The sequence below is a fragment of the Oreochromis aureus genome, linkage group 17, assembly GCF_013358895.1.
Source record: "Oreochromis aureus strain Israel breed Guangdong linkage group 17, ZZ_aureus, whole genome shotgun sequence".
In the NCBI taxonomy this organism is placed as follows: Eukaryota; Metazoa; Chordata; class Actinopteri; order Cichliformes; family Cichlidae; genus Oreochromis; species Oreochromis aureus.
In genome coordinates, this window is record NC_052958.1 from 33,910,800 (window position 1) to 33,928,877 (window position 18,078).

The 18,078-nt window shown below is 41.8% G+C and overlaps 1 protein-coding gene across 3 annotated transcripts in view; it reads left to right on the plus strand.

Moving 5' to 3' along the window:
• The window catches only part of lrp8 (low density lipoprotein receptor-related protein 8, apolipoprotein e receptor), a 166,214-nt gene that overhangs the window by 140,721 nt on the left and 7,415 nt on the right, over window positions 1–18,078 (plus strand). For all 3 annotated transcript variants that reach the window (XM_031760253.2, XM_031760254.2, XM_031760252.2), the window contains exons 12-16: window positions 750–868; window positions 2,227–2,366; window positions 9,160–9,301; window positions 11,785–11,937; window positions 13,992–14,363. In XM_031760253.2, coding sequence (XP_031616113.1) covers window positions 750–868; window positions 2,227–2,366; window positions 9,160–9,301; window positions 11,785–11,937; window positions 13,992–14,363 — 926 coding nt within the window. The remainder of the gene's footprint in view (window positions 1–749; window positions 869–2,226; window positions 2,367–9,159; window positions 9,302–11,784; window positions 11,938–13,991; window positions 14,364–18,078) is intronic.

An 18,078-nucleotide genomic window follows, 5' to 3' on the forward strand; every position in this document is an offset into this window, starting at 1 on the left:
CCAAAGGTAGAGCACACAGGAAGCCATATTATTTGTTAGATGATTGTATTAAAAGTTCAAAAGGTCACAAACGCAGAAAAAAAAGGTTCAGTTCGATGACTCGAAGTAGCCTTGCCACGAGTTGGTGCTGCAACCACCTGTATTAGCATCCAAGTGTCCGTCACTGTCCACAGCCGTAGTAATTCACAACTTTAAGTGTTAATACTTTAAGCCCCCATAAGGGGATGAAATGTGAAGATGTCACAAAGGTGGAAAATTACTTTTTATACCAAGCTAGAAACATTTTTCACCCCTGCTCTAAAGCTAGGCACTCAGCCACAGATAGCCACCCATTGGTTTCTGGAGTGCCATATTGTATTGAAGCTTCTTCCATTACCAGCTTGGTTGGCAAAAAACCCGAGTTGACAAGAAGTCAAGTGTAAAACCGCACAATCATTGGCTAATGACTTCTGACGGACAGCTAACCATATCAAGCGTGCGGTTTTTATATCATTTTGTAACATGGTATGACCAAGATTTCTAAAATGGAGTTGATATTTTATTCAGTATGACCCAAAACAAATGAGTAAACCTTTAAAATCAGTAAGCCATTTCTCGTTGTCTTCTGTAAGACTTAAGGTCTTTTTTACAACCACAGCTATCACCATCTGGTGGCCCTCAGAGAGAATGCAGGCACATCACGTTGGCTTGATTTCTCAGTCTCCGAGGTTGCTGCTTCAATTTAATCTAACTTGTGTTTCTTCCTACAGGTTTATGTACTGGTCAGACTGGGGTGGTCAGGCCAAAATTGAGAAGGCTGGGATGAATGGAGTGGATAGACAAATTCTGGTGTCTGAACACATTGAATGGCCCAATGGAATAACTCTAGGTAAGGAAAAAACATGTAGCTTTGAACATGCAAAGCCCACTGAAGAAGGATGAAAAGCTAGAAGATGATGCCCAGTTAGAAAAATCAATCAGCTGTGACAGCAGTTTTATTTAAAAAAAAAAAAAAAAAAAAAGGTTATTATGCTGACATTGCTTTTAGAGAGAGAGAGAAAAAAGTGTCTCGAGCGAATTCAACACAAAGAAAAAAAAAACAACACATGGAGGAAAGCCAGAGAGAGACAAACAGCACAAGTTGAGAGAAGAAAATAGTCTATGGGTGCTGAAACCCAAGTAGCTCTTATTGTTATATACCTCAGTTTGTGTCTGGCTCTCATCAATCAAGCCAGTGAGTATGAGGCTCCGAATTAATAAGCCAGACGCTCTGTGGTGTCGATACCTACCCTCATCCCTTTCAACTCCCTCCGAAGCACCAGCCAATTCCTCTCCGCTGCCCTTGCCTGAGGAGAAATAGAAGCACACAGTCGCCACACTCTGTGGAATTGAGGTGTCGCCGCATCTGTATGAAAACAAATTATTTTTTGGAATAAGGCGAATGAGAGGCTTGGCGCCAGGCGGCTGTGGAAGAAAGGGTGAATTGTGTTCCCCCGGTCATTGATTTCATAGAGACCACCAAACAGTGCAGGTGATTGAGTCAGGAGAGGTGAATGGGGACCGAGAATCGTGTTAATTCTCTTCCTCCTCCAGTTTACTTTGGTGCTTTTATTGGATGCTTTTTTTTTTCAATATACTTCCAGTGTTTTACCAATTTTGAATTGTTTATTGAACACAAAAGCTTAATTCTTTATTATTTACTAATTAAATTCTTGCTTTCTGTTTTTTAAATGTTTTTCTTAAAAGCATAATCTTAGAGTCTGGTGGAAAAAAAGAGTAATACAGGGATTATTTCCTTTGCTGTTTAAATTCAATGCGGTGTTTCGATTTCAAAGTAAACACCACAACACTTTGCAGCTCGTAGCAAGGACACAACAATGATTTGGGCCTAATATAAATAGCAGTGGAGGCTGAAATGTGGAGTTATTTGAGATTTGAGAAACAGCAAAGTTTGTCTTTAAAATAGGTCCAGCAAGACTAATGAATCTGTTCAAGGGCACATATATTTTCCCCAGCAAAGAAGTCAAGCGGCAATATTACAATCACATCTGTGTTTTCTTAGTACGGGGCTGAGGCCGTCATGTCAAAGAAGATTGATTGTGTAGCTACTGGGCCATTACATCCATATACCTCTCACCCTAGGCCGTTTCACTCTGAGTGACCTCTCTCTCTCCATTCACCTTCTCCCCTACCCCCTCTTCATTTTGTTCTCTCTCGCTCTCTCCCCCCTCCCCTACATGTTCTCAGACTTGTCCAACAGACGACTTTATTGGGTGGACTCCAAGCTGCACCTGCTGTCCAGCGTGGATTTCAATGGTGACAACCGCAAAGTGCTGCTGTCCTCGCATCACCACCTGGGCCACCCCTTTGCACTCACTGTCTTTGAGGTACAGCAGTTGAGAATTGAGATTCAAATGCAAAGAATCAGACCAGGCAGTAATACCAGAGCTCTGGTGCGTACAGCAGTTTCTGTAATATGTATTTTTGAAAGTGTACAGTGTTTTGTTTCGTTTCCAACCTTTTGGGCAAATTTTAGTTTATGCTAATATAATAATTCATCATTAGACTATGTCATCATAGGGGATATATTTTCTGCTCCAGCTGTATACCTATTGAAATATATGCTGAACAGTTTATTAGGTACACCTTACCACTAAGGGTTGGAGCTGGAATCATTCCTCCGATTTTGATCCACATTGGCAGGATGGCATCAAACAGTTAGATGTGAATCTCTTGTGCCACCACATCCCAAAGGTTCTTTTTTGGTCTGGTGACTGTGGAAGCCATTTTTGTACGGTGAACTCACTTTCATGTTCAAGAAACCAGTTTGAAATTATTTGAGTGGCATGAAATGGAGAATTATCCTGCTGGAAGCAGCCATCAGAAGATTCATTTTACACTGTGGTCGTAAAGAGATGGATATGGTCACCAACAATACTCATAAGTTAGTAGACGGTAGGGACCAAAGAATGCCAAGACATTTCCCCTGCACTATTTCATCACCACCAGCCTGAACTGTTGATATCAGGCAGGATGAATTCTTGCTTTCATTTTATTTATGCCAGAGACTTTACAATCCGAATGTAGCAGCAGAAATTAAGCCTCATCAGATCAGGGATCATTATTTTAATCTTGTGTTGTCCAGTTTTGATGAGCCTCTGTACGATGTAGCCTCAGTTTCCTGTTCTTAGCTGACACCCTGTGTGGTCTTCTGCTGCTGTAGCCCATCTGTGTGAAGGTTAGAGTTGTTTCTTGGTCCCATCTACATGTTTAAATACGCTGAATTCCTGCCATGTGATTGGCAGTTGGATGAAGTTGAACAGATGTATCTAACCAAGTGACTGGTAAAATATGTTCATTGGTTAGGTTACATTTCTCAATATATGTCTTATATAATTTGGGGTTAGGGTTGGGTTAATTTGAAATCAGTTTGCTTAAAGTAGATTAAATAAATGTGAAGAATGCTGAACTCTTTTTAAGTATATATGGATATACACAGCACGCTTTTTCTTTATCTCCTAATAGAGTTAGTGGGAGGCTTTACCTGGAAGGTAAACAAGATCCACAAGTTCTTATTTCACTTCCAAAATAAATGTAAACACACACACAAAAGGGGTCTCAGCTCAGTTATCGCTGCTTTGTAAGTGACAGTCATATCTTGTCTGTTGATTCCCAACATGGTTGCGTATTTCTAGACTTGCAGTGAGCAAAATTTTAGCAGTGGGATGAGTTTTTAAGTACCCTGTTTTGATGCCATTTATAACTATGCTTGTTCCTCGTCATAAATGGAGGACTGACAGACTTAACACACATTTTCAGAGTGTACTAGCGGTAAAAGAAGTGAGAGAACTCGAGGGGGAGAGATGAGTCGGTGCAGGGACATGGCTGACTGACTGAAAAGAAATGGAGATGTTATAAAAGTATAGAAGCAGGATAAATCCAGAGAAGGAATTGTTGTTTGCTTGCTGACGAGTGTAGAGTCACAATAGAGTGCATCAATCAATAAAACTAATTTGGGTGTATTTATTGAGGTGGGAGTGAATCGGCACGTTAGGGCCCATCAAGCATAGATGATGGTGCGGATGGTGGAAAACAACTGGAGGAGGGAGGAGAGGGCAAGGATGAAGGTGGGGAAAATGGTAGGTGAAAATGTGATCAGTAAGTAGTGTTTGCTCCATTCCCCTCTTTGCTGCACACACTGTGATGATGGGAAAGCAAAGGGAAGAAGGGACATCCATCATGTCCAGCTGAGAGCGTGTGAGTGTGTGCGCGTCTGGGTGTTTGCGTGTAAAAGAGAGAAAGAAAACCGATGTTTCGAGCAGCAGTGAAAGTTCACCCCAGGAGATTAATAGCTCTCGGCTCTTCTGGTCTTTCTTCTGCTCTGGTTATGATACAGACCAAATTAAAAACCTTTAGCAGCACAGGAGGATGTCACGGTGCCTACAGACCGATAATGGGAAGTTTGTTACTTTTAGAATTGCCTGGTTCAAATTTTGAACTAAAACACTGAACGTTTTTGATCATTTAATTCATTCTGGCTTCAAGGAAGTGCTCTAACAAGTAAGGCACCGGCTGTGATACTTCATAAAGATAGGATAGGATAAAAGAGCTACTGTTCTAGGCTACTGAACAGAAAAAGAAACACGCTTGCAGCATCAGTAAGGAGGGACAGGATGGGGCTTACTACCAATAACAGAAGGCACAGTGCCCGTCCTGCAGATGTGATACAAGGTAAGCCTGCAGCATAGACCTGACCAGGACAAGCACACTTACTGCACAGTGCAGAAAATATGGAGTGCAGTGTACTGATATGCACTGATATAATTCATTTTAATGGAGAGAGACTGAATAAAGTCCTATAGAAAAGTTCCCAAGAAGCCTAAAGACTTTAGAGAGTTTCTGGCCAAAATCCCTCCTGAGATGTGTGCAAACCAACTCCATGAAACAACAAGACAGGAACTAAGTCATGTTTTGCTTGGGGATCAAATACTCAATTACATACAAATCAGTTTAGAACTTTTATGTGATGTGTTTTTTCTGCATTTTGGTTGATGTTACGTCTCTCCTTTTAAAATGAATCTACCATTTGTAGCCATTTGTAGATGGATAGCAAAGGCAACTCTATACCCAAGTTTATACTGAATGAACAGACTCCTAGTGTGAAGATGCTTTGCAGGGACAACATTTTCTCCAGCCAAAACACAAGTTTTTATAGAATGAAAAAAGTGAAAGCTGTGACCTGTGTGTCCTGCCTCAAATTCAGCAGAACAGTTGGAGTATTTTAAGGTGGAGCAAGAAAAACAACACCTCCAGCAAAGAATCATCTGTGTCGAGAATGGCAGAACACATTTCCACAGAGTCACTCATGCAAAATATTTAAAACTGGTGTCATCCATGCCCAGAAAGTTTGAGTTTTATTAAAGGTAAAAGCAGAGAGAGTAAAAAATATTACAGCATGCACGAGTTGCACGGTGTTGCTGTGGTAGGACTGTCGCCTCGCTTTAGTTGGTCTTGGGTTTAAATCTAGGCTGAGGCCTTTCTGTGTGGAGTTTGGACGATCTCCCTGTGGCTGTGTTGATTCCCTTACATGTTCCAACTTCCTCCCACAGTCCACAGTCATGTATGGGGTTGGGTGAAGTTTAGGTTGGTGATTTTAATTGGTTAGCATGAATGGTTGTCTGTCCCTGAGTGGAAGGAAGTGGATGGGTGGATCAAATATTGGATCCACGCTAACAGACACTTGTGTTGCAGTTGATTCTTAAATAGTGTAAATTAAGCAAACGTTAATTTAACCGTTCCTATTCTTTGGTTAAAAACAAAGTAACTATAAAATGTTCACATTTAGCTCATACACTGTTCGGTTAGTTTCAGTTAAGACAAATCTACAATAATAAGACCTGAGGGATCACATGTAAAACTTTGTAAAAACTGTAGAAACTTGGTGGGAACGGGAATTGTTGTGGGGACTGTGTAACCCCAAATCAGTCATCCTCACATGTTTTCTCGCATGCAGAGAAAATGTTTCTGACATTTAGTCACATTTGATTATGCACAAGCATAAAAAAACCACAACCCCACTGCTCTTAAGCATCCATTTCTTTCACATGCACATCCATATAGCTGCTCTTCTGAGCATGTCAGATATGAGTTGTCAACTCATGTGTGGCGTACGGTTTATTCCAGCTCCTCATATTCTTGAGCGATACAGTGAACGCTACAAGTCATTACACTCGAGCGTGTCATCTGCAGACTTTGTTTTGATGCTGATGCGCGAACAGGTTTTCTCAGCACTGCAGAGAAAGATGCAGGGCATCGGTATCAAACCCTGAACAGACACACGCATGTAAACTCTACCAGTTAGTGCCGACCGCCTGCCTACACGCCAAGCCCCAAGGAGATGTAGATCACAGAAGCTTGCAGAGAGTAATGTTGTCTCTTTTCAAGCTCTTGACAGGAAGGGGATAGAAGAGAAGGTGGGATGGGTTTGAGAAGAGGAGTGGTGGTTGAAAGAAATAAAAACTGGAGTAATATGTAAGGAGCAAAGAAAATGTCAACATTTAAATTTTAAAGGCTCTGTGTGAAAACAGGGGCAGTCAAATGACATGTGACCAAAGCTTTATTTTCAAGAAACCTGACAAAGACGTCGGTCAGGCCCTCTCTGTCCACATCTACAGCCCAAATAAGAAAACTAGTCAGCTCACATAACTAGAGACACGTTGTAACGTGCACATGAGAGAGATTAAAATTCTCTTTTGCAGCTTATTGGAGATTAAATGATTTACCGGAAAAGCCCCCACATTATTATTTCATAACTTGGCTAATTATTCCAAAGAATGCAGATCAAACCCCCCCAAAAAATCAAATCAAATCAAATCCTCAACAGGCGAGTGGGTTGGCTTTGTTTGAGCTTTCATTTGTAGTTTTCATGCATGACATCCAGGTATCCAGTAGGCACCTGAAGCTCATCAGACGGATGTGTCAGACAGCCCTGACGCATATTCTTCTGGGATATAGAATCACGGCAAAATCATAAAAGGCTGCTTTCCCTCGACTCAAAAATGACTCCATATCAATTTAGACGTGCTCTCACTCCCCCCCGAGTCGCAGCTCCGTCTGATGTGACGTGGCGTCATGTGTTCATGGGAGCAAGTCTGCGTGCGCTTTGTGTATAAGTTCTGGCCTATCCTTCAAAACATAAAAGATGTACCTTGATCCTACAATTGAAGAGCACTGCCCTTCTCAGGTTTTGTGCTGCTGTTTGAAGCTTCAAGGTCACAAGTGGCGCATTGAAAGATTGACAGTGGAGAAAGTAAAAAGGGGAAAACAATGTCAGAGACTGACTGCTGAGGTAGAAATCGAGAGAGAGAGAAGCAAAAAAGAGATGGAATAATAGATTTGAGTAGTGTTTTATCAGCGTGGCTGATATTTGTCTTTCATTGTTTCAGAACTACTGTCATATGAGTAAAGGTTATCAGAACCTAAGTGAGGGAGAGATCTAGTGATAGAGAGCTCACTGAAAGATGGGGGAAAGTGGGAAGGTGAGAGAGAGGTCAAGTCCACTGATAATACGGCACAAAATGGAAAGCATGGATGGCTGCTGTGAGTCTTGCAGGTCTTTGCCTTTAAAAAGATGATAAAAATACATCCTCCCTGTAACGACAAAAAAAATCTGCAGACACTCTTCCTGTTTGGTCTCTCCGTCTCATACTCACCTCCTAAATCGTCTCTTCGTTGTTTTATCGAGCTTTCCATGATCCCAGCTTTTCTGTGTTTTCTCGTGCAGTCATTTGCTGCATTTTTCTTTTTTTCTTAATTGATGTGTGCTTGCAAAGACAAAGCCGTCTGGGGTTGCTGTGGAAACCAAGTGCCGTGAGCACTTGTGCGGTTATATCGTGTAGTATCATTAAAGAGAATAATGAGGAGGTGTGAAAGAGCGGAAGGGAAATTGAGAAGGAAGCAGAGCTAGGACTACAAAGACACTGTACGCTCCGCCAAAGCAGTCACTACCTTCTGCTTTGGCACGAAGCTTAAACAGAGAGTCAAAGGTACAGACGTTTTTACAATAAAACACCGGGGCTTTTTATTCTTATCAAGCATGCAACTTCCTTACAGACTTAAAACTGTGTTTTTACGGGGGGGGGTTAAGTAAACACTGCTCGCCTTTTCACCCACTGAGCACAGAGTAGGTGGCTTATTTTAACTAAACCGTCTCCAAAAGATGACACACCTCCTCTGTCTCCTTGCATTTGTTAAGTAGCTGTGATAATTAGGATGGTTAAAAATAGAAATTAGCAAAGAGTGCCACCTGGGCTTTCTTCACTGGTAAATTGGAGTAATGTGACTCTGTTTTTAAGTTTATTTGGGGCTGATTATTTTTACCAGAGAAGAGAGAGACTGGCTATAATCTTAAATACCTGGAGTGCTGGAGGGTAAAGATGGTAGAATGGGGGCTAAATCGCATGTTTTGGGGTGGGGGGGGGGGGGGGGGGGGGTATTGCATTTTTAAAAAGTGAACCAGTTACCTTGGATATAAAACACCTCTCTGGTCAAGTAAACCACAACACATCCTCAAATGTAATCATAAATTTAATTAAATAGCCACTTTTGGGATGAGGACATTTCTTTGCAGCAGACTGGCTTTTTTTTCTTCCTTTTTTAAAATTAACAGTGACTACAATCAATATCAGTACACGGTTTCTAAGCAGAGACAAATGGTGTTTATGAAAAGCCATTTATTCTAAAGATGTATGCAGATGATGCTCATTTGCAGCATGGTTGCTCCATAGTTGAGGTCTCACGGTTCTGAATTACAGAATCACTGGACTCTGAAAATGATAAGCGACAACAGCTTTATAAAACCCTAGAATGACGCTCTCTTTAGAGAAAACACAGATGATGGGCATTTTTTAAGTGTTCTGTTACTGAAATATGAAATATGTCGTCATCACTGCCATTCGATTAGAAACGTGTCCGATCTCAAGTGGTACGGAGCCAGTAGTTCTGAATCTGCAACATGCATGTGGCTTTTTAACATTATCTGTGGCATTAGCTGACTTATCTTTTATTTATTCTTTTTTTTTTTTTTTCTCCAATAGGTTGATCGTTAATCATCAAGGCTGGTTTAGGGCTTTTTATTTATTTGTGTATTTCTCAAGCTGACTTTCCTTTATTTTAACCCAGGATCGCGTGTATTGGACAGACTTGGAAGATGAAGCGATATACAGCGCCAACCGACTGACAGGACACGATGTGTCCAAGGTCGCAGAGGACCTTAACAACCCCCTGGACCTGGTGGTGTTTCATGAACAGAGGCAGCCCAAGGGTAAGAAGAAGAAACACATAGAAGCTTAGCACAGGTGATGTAAGTGGGGCTGTCTCAGATTATCACCTCAGAGAAATCGTTTTTATTCCACCATACTGCCCAATCTCTGTCTAGGTGTTGTTTGCCACTCGTAAGCGTCCAGGGTCTTGTTCAGTATAATGAGCAGGATTTTGGGGCGTATGTGCACACAGGAAACACAAAATCTAACCTCCTTCCTGAGTACAAAGCCCTGCATTATCAGCACGTAGACGTGAGGATCCACTTAGTGAAACGGTCTGAAACAATAAACAGATAATCTGATGAGTGTGATTAGACTGGTGGATGTGACGGGCACGCCAAAATGATGTGTTTGTCTTTTTTTTTTTTTTTTTTTTTTTTTTTTGCACTCTCGATGTGTGTGACTGCATGCGCGTGTGTTTGTGCGTGTGTGTGTGTGCCTGTCAACACCTCTGCTTGTGAATACCTGGGTGTGTTTGACACTGCGTGCCAGAAATGTGTTTGTGCGAGTGTTTTCATGCTTTGTTTTCTCTCCTCACTCACTGAGCGCTCAGAAGCTGTCTTGTCTGTGCGCCAGTAGGCAGCTAATTGCATTCCCTCATTAATAAATCAAGAATCCTGGTCAAAAAAAGAAATCACAGAATTGGAAAATGTTTTCTCCCAAATGCCAACAAAAGCAAGACAAGACACTGCAAGGCTAAGTGAAGGTGTACCAAGTAGCCCCCCAAGCATACGAGTAGCATTGATAAGCAAAGTATTTGATAAAATGTGACCTCGACTGCAACGCTTGGTGAGTTCAGACTGCTCTCTGCCCTGACTTTTACCAATTTATCTTTGTTTCTCTTGCATTTTGTTTCATTTCTTAGTTGTTAGTGTACTGCACCTAAGGAAAGCCCAGTGAGGAATATTATCTGTAAGTGTGGTTTGGTATATTACTGTGTGTCTCCGCACATTTTGAGACGCTCAGATGTGTTTCATGTTTATCGGCACACTTCCTTAAATGAGGCTTTCGTCCGATCCTTCCCATGTTGTGTCTGTTTTATTTATGTCTTTATTTTGTGTGCGTTCAGTGGGTCTTTAATATTTTAATATTTATTTAGGACAGTGCATGTTAATGAACATAAATGTTAAAAAAAATTACATGAATGTAAACATGCCAGATTATAGCCAAAGGCTAATTTCCATCTGTTGTCCTTAAACATAAAAAAATAGACATAATAATTCATAAAAACTCCATCACCAAACTTACACATACACACCATTCTGTTCCCAAATAAACAGCCTAGGTTCACTCTTCTTAGTTGGAGACCAAAGAGAGGCAGCGCAGGAGGAGAAAGTGACGCTTTTATGGCTTAACAACAACAAAATTATGTTGTTATTATCATCTCGGTCCTTCCTTTTTTTCAATCCTGATCCTCATCATCTTCGTTCATTTTTCTGTTGCCTCCCTCTCTCTCCTCCTCTGTTTTCTTCTTTCCTTCCTACACTCTTCCTTAACCCTTTTTTCCCATCCTCCACAGTTTGATGACTCCTTCCAAACCTTTTACCATATTTGGAGCTTTGAGAACTTAGACAGCTGTTCCTATTACATAGTCATTATGCTGAGATACTGTACATCAAGTATAAATGTATTCCCAGCTTATTAAAATCTCTCTGTGTAGCAAGTGATATTGCTGCTTTTCCTGACAGCTGATGACGTGCTGCTCTCTACAGCTACATAAGAAATCAGGAAAGATTGCGACCTGACCTAATTCTCGTGCTTCCCCACATGACACAAAACTGGAATGTTTTTCCATGAGTCTGCAACTATGCTTAAGAAACTACATGTACATTTTTTATTTGGGTTACAGAGATTAAAAGCAGTTGAGACTCTCCTGCATTCACCTACGCATCTCTAAAGTCGGCAAGAGGAAGTGTGTGGAATAAAGATTAGATTCCTAAATCTAGCTTCAAACTAGTTAATCGTTTGATGGCAGCAGAAACTTTTTACTGATGAGATACCGGCTCCTACGTGTCAAATTTGATGCTGGTTTTTCTTTTTCTTAGGTTCATTGATGAACTTCAGCATCTGCAAGATGATATATAAGATGATTATCCCCAGTCGTGTTACTGACATGTTTCCAGTTAACATAATTAGTTGCAAAATGTTTCTCCAGCTGGTTCTCTTTCGTTAACACTTACTTTTGCAGCCTTTTCTTGCCCATGTTCCAAAATTTTTTAAGACTAGTTATTGTTATCAAAATCAAAGTGGCCTTATTTTTTTGTTACAATTGTACATTCTCTAATTTTAAACCTTTGATATATTTTCTGTGTTCTAATTTGAATTAAATTTGGGCTGCTGAGATTTGGGCTTTGTGCAAGTTTTTTTTTCCTTTTCCAGTACAGCTCATTAATAAAACATTTGGGGTTTTATTGTTTTCCAAGAGATAAATGTGTTGCCAAAAGTCTTTTTTAATATTTTTACATTTCTGCCTGTGTTCCCAAAGGTCCTGATACCTGTAATATGGGCACACTGCCTAATGGTGGCTGCGAGTACCTCTGCCTGAAGGCGCCTCAGATCACAGACCACTCCCCCAAGTACACCTGCGCCTGTCCTGACGGCATGGAGCTAGGACCAGACATGAGACGCTGCGCCATCAGTAAGTCTACATTCCACAGGCGCACCTGAATGAATGATTCGTGTGCATACATGTCACATGAGATTCACACTGCTAGGATCACAGTGAAATTCAGGAGCATTGGTGCCATTCTCAGGGGTCGTTGGCTAACAGTGATCACTCCGATAGTAAGGCCTGAATTTTCTGGGGTTCCTAAATTCCTTTATGAGCACAAAGAATCCAGGCTAACTTCTAAGCTACTCCATCAGTAGAACATAGAACAGCAGTGGTACACAACAAGGCTGCAAGAACGAAGCACACAAGTCATTCTGTGTGTAAGTAAAATGATTTGGAATGAGCTTGTTTCTAAGTCAAACTTAATCTGACAGAAATATTTTGGAAAGACCTGAAGTTCATTTGAATAAACCCACAAACATGCAAGCCGTGTAATACTGGATTAAATTACCAAGAATATTTTTGTCTCGTTTATTTATTTGAGTCATGTTCGTCTGTGTGTGACTTGTGTTAAAGTCTGATCATCTCTTAGGTCACATTTAAGCACAAATATTTAAAATTCTAAATATAAAGCGTTTCTATTTATACCGTTTCTATTTGTTTTAAGTCATAATACTTTGGATACTCCAAATACAGTATTTTTCAATGTCTGCAATTTAACAGTACAATGTGTACAAAGCTAAAAGTGCCCTGGATCCTTCAGAGAATCTGGACCTTGAGTGTAGTGTAAAACTATCTTGGGAACTAGGTCAGGGACTCTTGCCTGCACTTCTAACCTACCTCTCTTATTTTGCTGACCTTATTTCATCAGTCAGCTTGTCCCCCTGCCCTTATAGAGTCACTACATTTGTAAAGTTGCTATTTTTACTAGACCTACACCTAATGTCTATATAGGTGAGATAGGAGGAGCTGACACAGAGAAACGGGGGGGAGGGAAGAGATGATGAAGATGTATTGAGGCAATATTTCACAGAATCCCTGTGAGAGAGGCTGGGAGTAGGTGCAGGGGCAGTGAGTGCATTTGTACCAAAGCTTTTTGGATTCTTACTGTAACACAAACATTTCTGGTGGAAAAACTCACTGGTTTAATTGTGACTGTATTGGATCAACATTTCAGTTTTACAACCACAAAGAAACGCATTTCATGATAATCACTTAAATTAAAAATAATGTTTAGAAAACACAAAACAGAATGTTATATCAGCAGCAGTGTGTGCACTGGGATTTGTGTAAATCTGATACACCAAAAGAAAAAAAAACAGTGATCAGAGGAAGAGCCCAGGGTGACATATGGTGTAATTTAGCTTCAGCTAAAATCCCTGACTTGAATACTTCTTTTAGTACATGTAGTACACTATGAACCAAACATACTGGTGTAGTACATCTGCTTTAACAACGTAGTATTCTCTCAGATCATTTCTTGTGATGTGATATGATGTTTGCTACGTTTGACTGCAGCGCTTGCACTAAATACTGCTTATTATGCGCTTGTGCAACTTATCCATCTGGCAACTTGTTACTTATGAATGTGTGAATGCACTTTAGCACACTGTGTACACAGAAATATCACAGTACCTGTCACGGTACCTATGTGGTACTGTATAGGACTTTAAGGTGTCACACTTCTGATTAGCAGTAACGCAGGGATTATACCAGACTGCTGTGGTGCACGGAGAAAGCTGAAAGGTGAAGCTTTCCTTTTACTGAGTTTCTACTATAACGTGGTTGGGCTCAGCTTTAGAGATGAGACACTGAGGAACTTGGACATCTGGAGGGACCTTAGAGTAGAGCCGCTGCTCCTGCGTATCAAACACACCAGCTGAGCATCTATTTAGGATGCCTCATGGGTGCCTTCTTTTGGAGGATTTGCAGGCGTGCTCCAACTGGTAGGAGACCCCAGGGTAGACCCAGAACCCCCAGAGGAGATTATATAGCTCATCTTATAAGACAATGGAGGCATTGCTGTTGACTGCAGTCGCATGCTGAATATTGATGCAGAGTTTACAAGTGGAAACGGATGCAACAGTCGAGCAGTCTGGAGTAAAATCTCAAATCCCACTGGTTGTTTTTCTGTTGCGCAGTTCGATCCCGTCCAACCACGACAGCTGCCCCCACCACAACCACAACTTCCACGACGACCACCACAACAAGCACAACAACAACAACTCCCACAACCGTTGCCACAACCACGACGCCCACTACCACCACCACCAGCACCACCTCTGCTACTACCACATTACCACCCACAGCCAAGACTACAACACCAGCCCCTCCTCAGACCACCAGGAGCGGCAGAATCACAGAGCACCCTCGGACTCCCGCCGCTACCAGTACAGAGACGACCAGTTTGAGCAGCACTAGTCAGAAGTCCACGTCCACGCACACACCCTTATTGGCCGCCGTGGCTCCCAACAGCATTCAGAAAGAGAGCAATGCCAACCTCTCCCACAGAGGTAAGTGACATGATGACAGGAATGTGGATGTGTGTAAAGCGAGTGTACAGCGTGTGTTTTCTTCTGCTCCGCTACCATCACTGCTGTTACCACCCATCATTAAATCAGCAGGAAGCTAAAAACCAATACTTTTATCCCTCCTTTCTCCACTTTCCCCTCTGATCATTTGCTTTACCGGCCCTACGACCTCCTCCTCTATTTCTTTTCTCATCTGCTCACAAACACACCCATCCGAATACTCCAATGGTGTGCACTATGTCTCGGTCTGCTTACTGTTGGTCCCTCGCGGCCAGCGTCTTAACAGAAGTGTCAGAGCTAAGAAATGACAGTCCCCTCCATTCTCGCATAAAACTACTCATCACTCATCCTCACTTTCTGACAGCCTCTCTCTTACTCTCTTTGTCTTTATCTCTGTCTTGGTCTCTCCCTCTGTACCTCTCTCCCCTTCTCTCCCCTTCTCTCTTTAGCTCTCGCTCGCTCTCTCTCTATAACTGGCAGTGTTCTTCATTCTCGCGCCAATCACGCTTCACTGGCTCGCAAGAAAAATACCACTTTGCAGCCCAGACAAACAGTGACAGCAGACTAACAGCCGTAACAATGGTTTACAAAGCCACGCTAAGACTTAAATTGTACTTGGAAGCGGACGAGAATCCTCGATAGCGCCACGCAGCAAAATTGATAAAGCCACCAAATTGTGTGCGTGTGTTTTCAGGGATCAGTATTTTTCAGCAGTTGTTTTAAAAATCTTCTTAGCTTTTTACTGCATGGAGATATTAATTTGAGACAGTCAACCTGCCGAGGCAGCTTTTTATTATGTCTTTTGTTTCTAAGAAAATGAAAAAGGTTGCCTTTTTAATACTGACTCTTTAGATGAATATGTATTTATGTCAGATAATGGGCCTGTGCACTATTTAAATGCCCTGAAAGGAAGATTAATACTAAAACACTTATTGTAATACTTGTATATCTTTATATCATTCTAACAAATAATTTAGAGGAGGAAAAAAAAGGAATTGAAAAAATTACAAAGAGGTAAAATTTGCATCGGAGAAAGGCTGGTGGTTTCTGTACTGTGTCTGAACTCTTGATTTCTCGTTTCCTGTTATATTGAGAAACCAGGAGAGCAGGTGTTGAGGATGGAAAAAAAAAAGCTGTATGGATGGAGAGAAGCAGGGAAAGATGATGAAAGTTTTAAGTGGGAGTTGGAGGACAGGGAAACGAATGAGAAACGGAGCAAGGACTAAAACGAAGGAATGTTAAATGAAAAAAACAAAACAAAAACGTGCAGTGTGAGACAGTAAAGGGGCCACAGAGAACGAAGAGTGAACAGAGAGCGAAAAAGAACATGACAGTCCAGCACTTAAACGGGGAGGATGGGAGTTGTAGATGACACACTGTTGGGAGGAAAGGCGGCATTTACATGGATATGAAACGACGGGATGGAAAAAGAGGCGGGAGAGAAAGTGATTTTCTGGGAATTAAAGAGGTTGCCTGCTGTATTACTTTAGGGGCCGCGGTACTTCAGAGTTACTAAGAGGCGAGAGGCACGTTTCTTCCGGTCTCTGAAGTTGTCAGCCCTCCTCACCACACCACAAGTGCTCCAGATGAGAGGTGGAGCAGACACAGATGAGAAAAATGGGGCATGAACAAGACGTGTCTCCAAACCCACGGGCCATGTGTTATAATTTTCAACTCGGTGCACACTGTCAAGTTTGCCAGCATCAGCTGTTACACATGTGCGCTGCTGGGGGGAGGGAGGGAGGGCATGGTGGGGCGAGGGAGAACCAGGAGTCTGATTGAGGAGGGCAAAGATTAACCACAGCTGGTAAGCAATGTTTTCTTTTGATATTGGTAGTAATTTTGCACATCTTTCTGTGCAAAAAAAGAGAGATGTGTGACACACACAAAAGAGTCTGTAGAAGCCATGATGCTGCCGGTAACATCGTCCAGCATGACAGGTTTGGTGGCGGGTCAGTGATGGTCTGGGGGGCACAGACCTCTACAGGCTAGGCAATGGCACCCCGACTGCTGTTAGCTCCTAGGATGAAATCCTTGGACCCAATGTCAGACCATACACTGGTGCACTTGTTCCTGGGTTCCTTCTGGTGTGCAACAATGCCTGACCTCATGTGGTAAAAGTGTGCAGGCAGTTCCAAATCCAATAAAAGACCTCTGGGATGTTATGTTTTGGTTCATCCGATCCTGTAAGGTCACACCTCAGACTGTCCAGGAGTTCAGTGAAGCCCTGGTCCAGATACTCAAGGAGATCTCCCAGGACACCATCCGTCGTCCTGTTACGAGTGTGCCCCATCATGGTCAGGGATGCGTACAAGCACATACCGTTTTGAGATGCTGCAATGACATTTCCACAAAACAGACTAGCATGCTGCATCATTTTTTCACTTTGATTTTCAGGGTCTCTTTGAATTCAGCCCTCTGTGGGTTGATAATTTTCATTTCGATGTGGCATCTTCTCATTCCTAACACATTACCCAGTCCATATCACTATAGATATTCAGCTTTTCCCCCCATTGAGATCTGATGTGTTTTTAAAGTATATTTTTTAGGAGCATATTTACAATATACTGTTTTATTAATTATTGTTAATTGTACTGGATATAGCATTCTAACCCTGACAGTTGTATTTAAATACAAAGTGGCAGTAAACGTTTTGATATTAAAATCCCTCCAGTAAGAATGACCCTCATGAAATTGAGACTTTTGTCCCCTTTTTTTCTTCTTCTTCTCCCTTTCTCAGTGCCCTCCCTTTCCAGGACAGCCTTCTTCCAGAGCAGTTTCTTTAATGAGATTCAGTTAATCTGCCTTTTTGAGTCTTACTGTAGGACCCATTGGACGTCACTCACGCTTAAGAAAAGCCAAAATTCGCTTCTGCTGACTCAGAACTCACTGTCTGAAGTCGCTTCACCTTTTGTGGCTCGTGTGTGCGCACGTGTGTGCATTTATCTGCATTTCATTTACTATATGATTTCATTTATGAAGAATAATGTACATCTGCATTCTGTCACATCCATCACATGCCATCTGTCTCTTTTTGCCAGCCATAGAACTGGAACAGTCACTTTGTCGAATGAGCCAATCAGTATGCAGGGCCAGCACTGTGATCTCTTGTGTTAATCTTCCTTACCAGACTTCATTATAGCCATCTGATCACACTTTTGGCTAACAGCTAGCCTGCTGCTAATACGAGGGTTGGGAGCGAGATTAATGTCAAAAGCTCCCCCGCCGACCTGTTGGGGTGAGAGCTGAAGGGGAGTAAGGATGCAAAGCATGTCCAGAATAAATGTCTTCTGCGTTGCATTGTGACACAGTTTTGAAACGTCTCGTAGAAAAAGAATGGAGTAATGCGAGATCATGTGCTCGTTGCTTATATTCATACAAATTCTGATGCATTGGTTTCTGGAAACGCATTTGTCCCTTTGTGTATTAAAAGGCATCTCACTGCATTTTTATGCCATCCCTGTGTGATTCATTGGCTTTTTCATTTACACATGCTGCTGGGGAAGAAAAAGTCAGCAGTCCAAACTGAAATCAGATGGATTCTCTGCCCTTATATTATGCAAATATCCTTTTCCAGCCTTTCTTTTGATGCTCCCATGTTGAAATCTCTTTCTCTCCAGGAGGGCACTTGGTGGGGGTTGAAGCAAAACTTTTTCTTGGTTTGATTCTCTTTTTTTTCTCTCTCTGTTTTCCATCT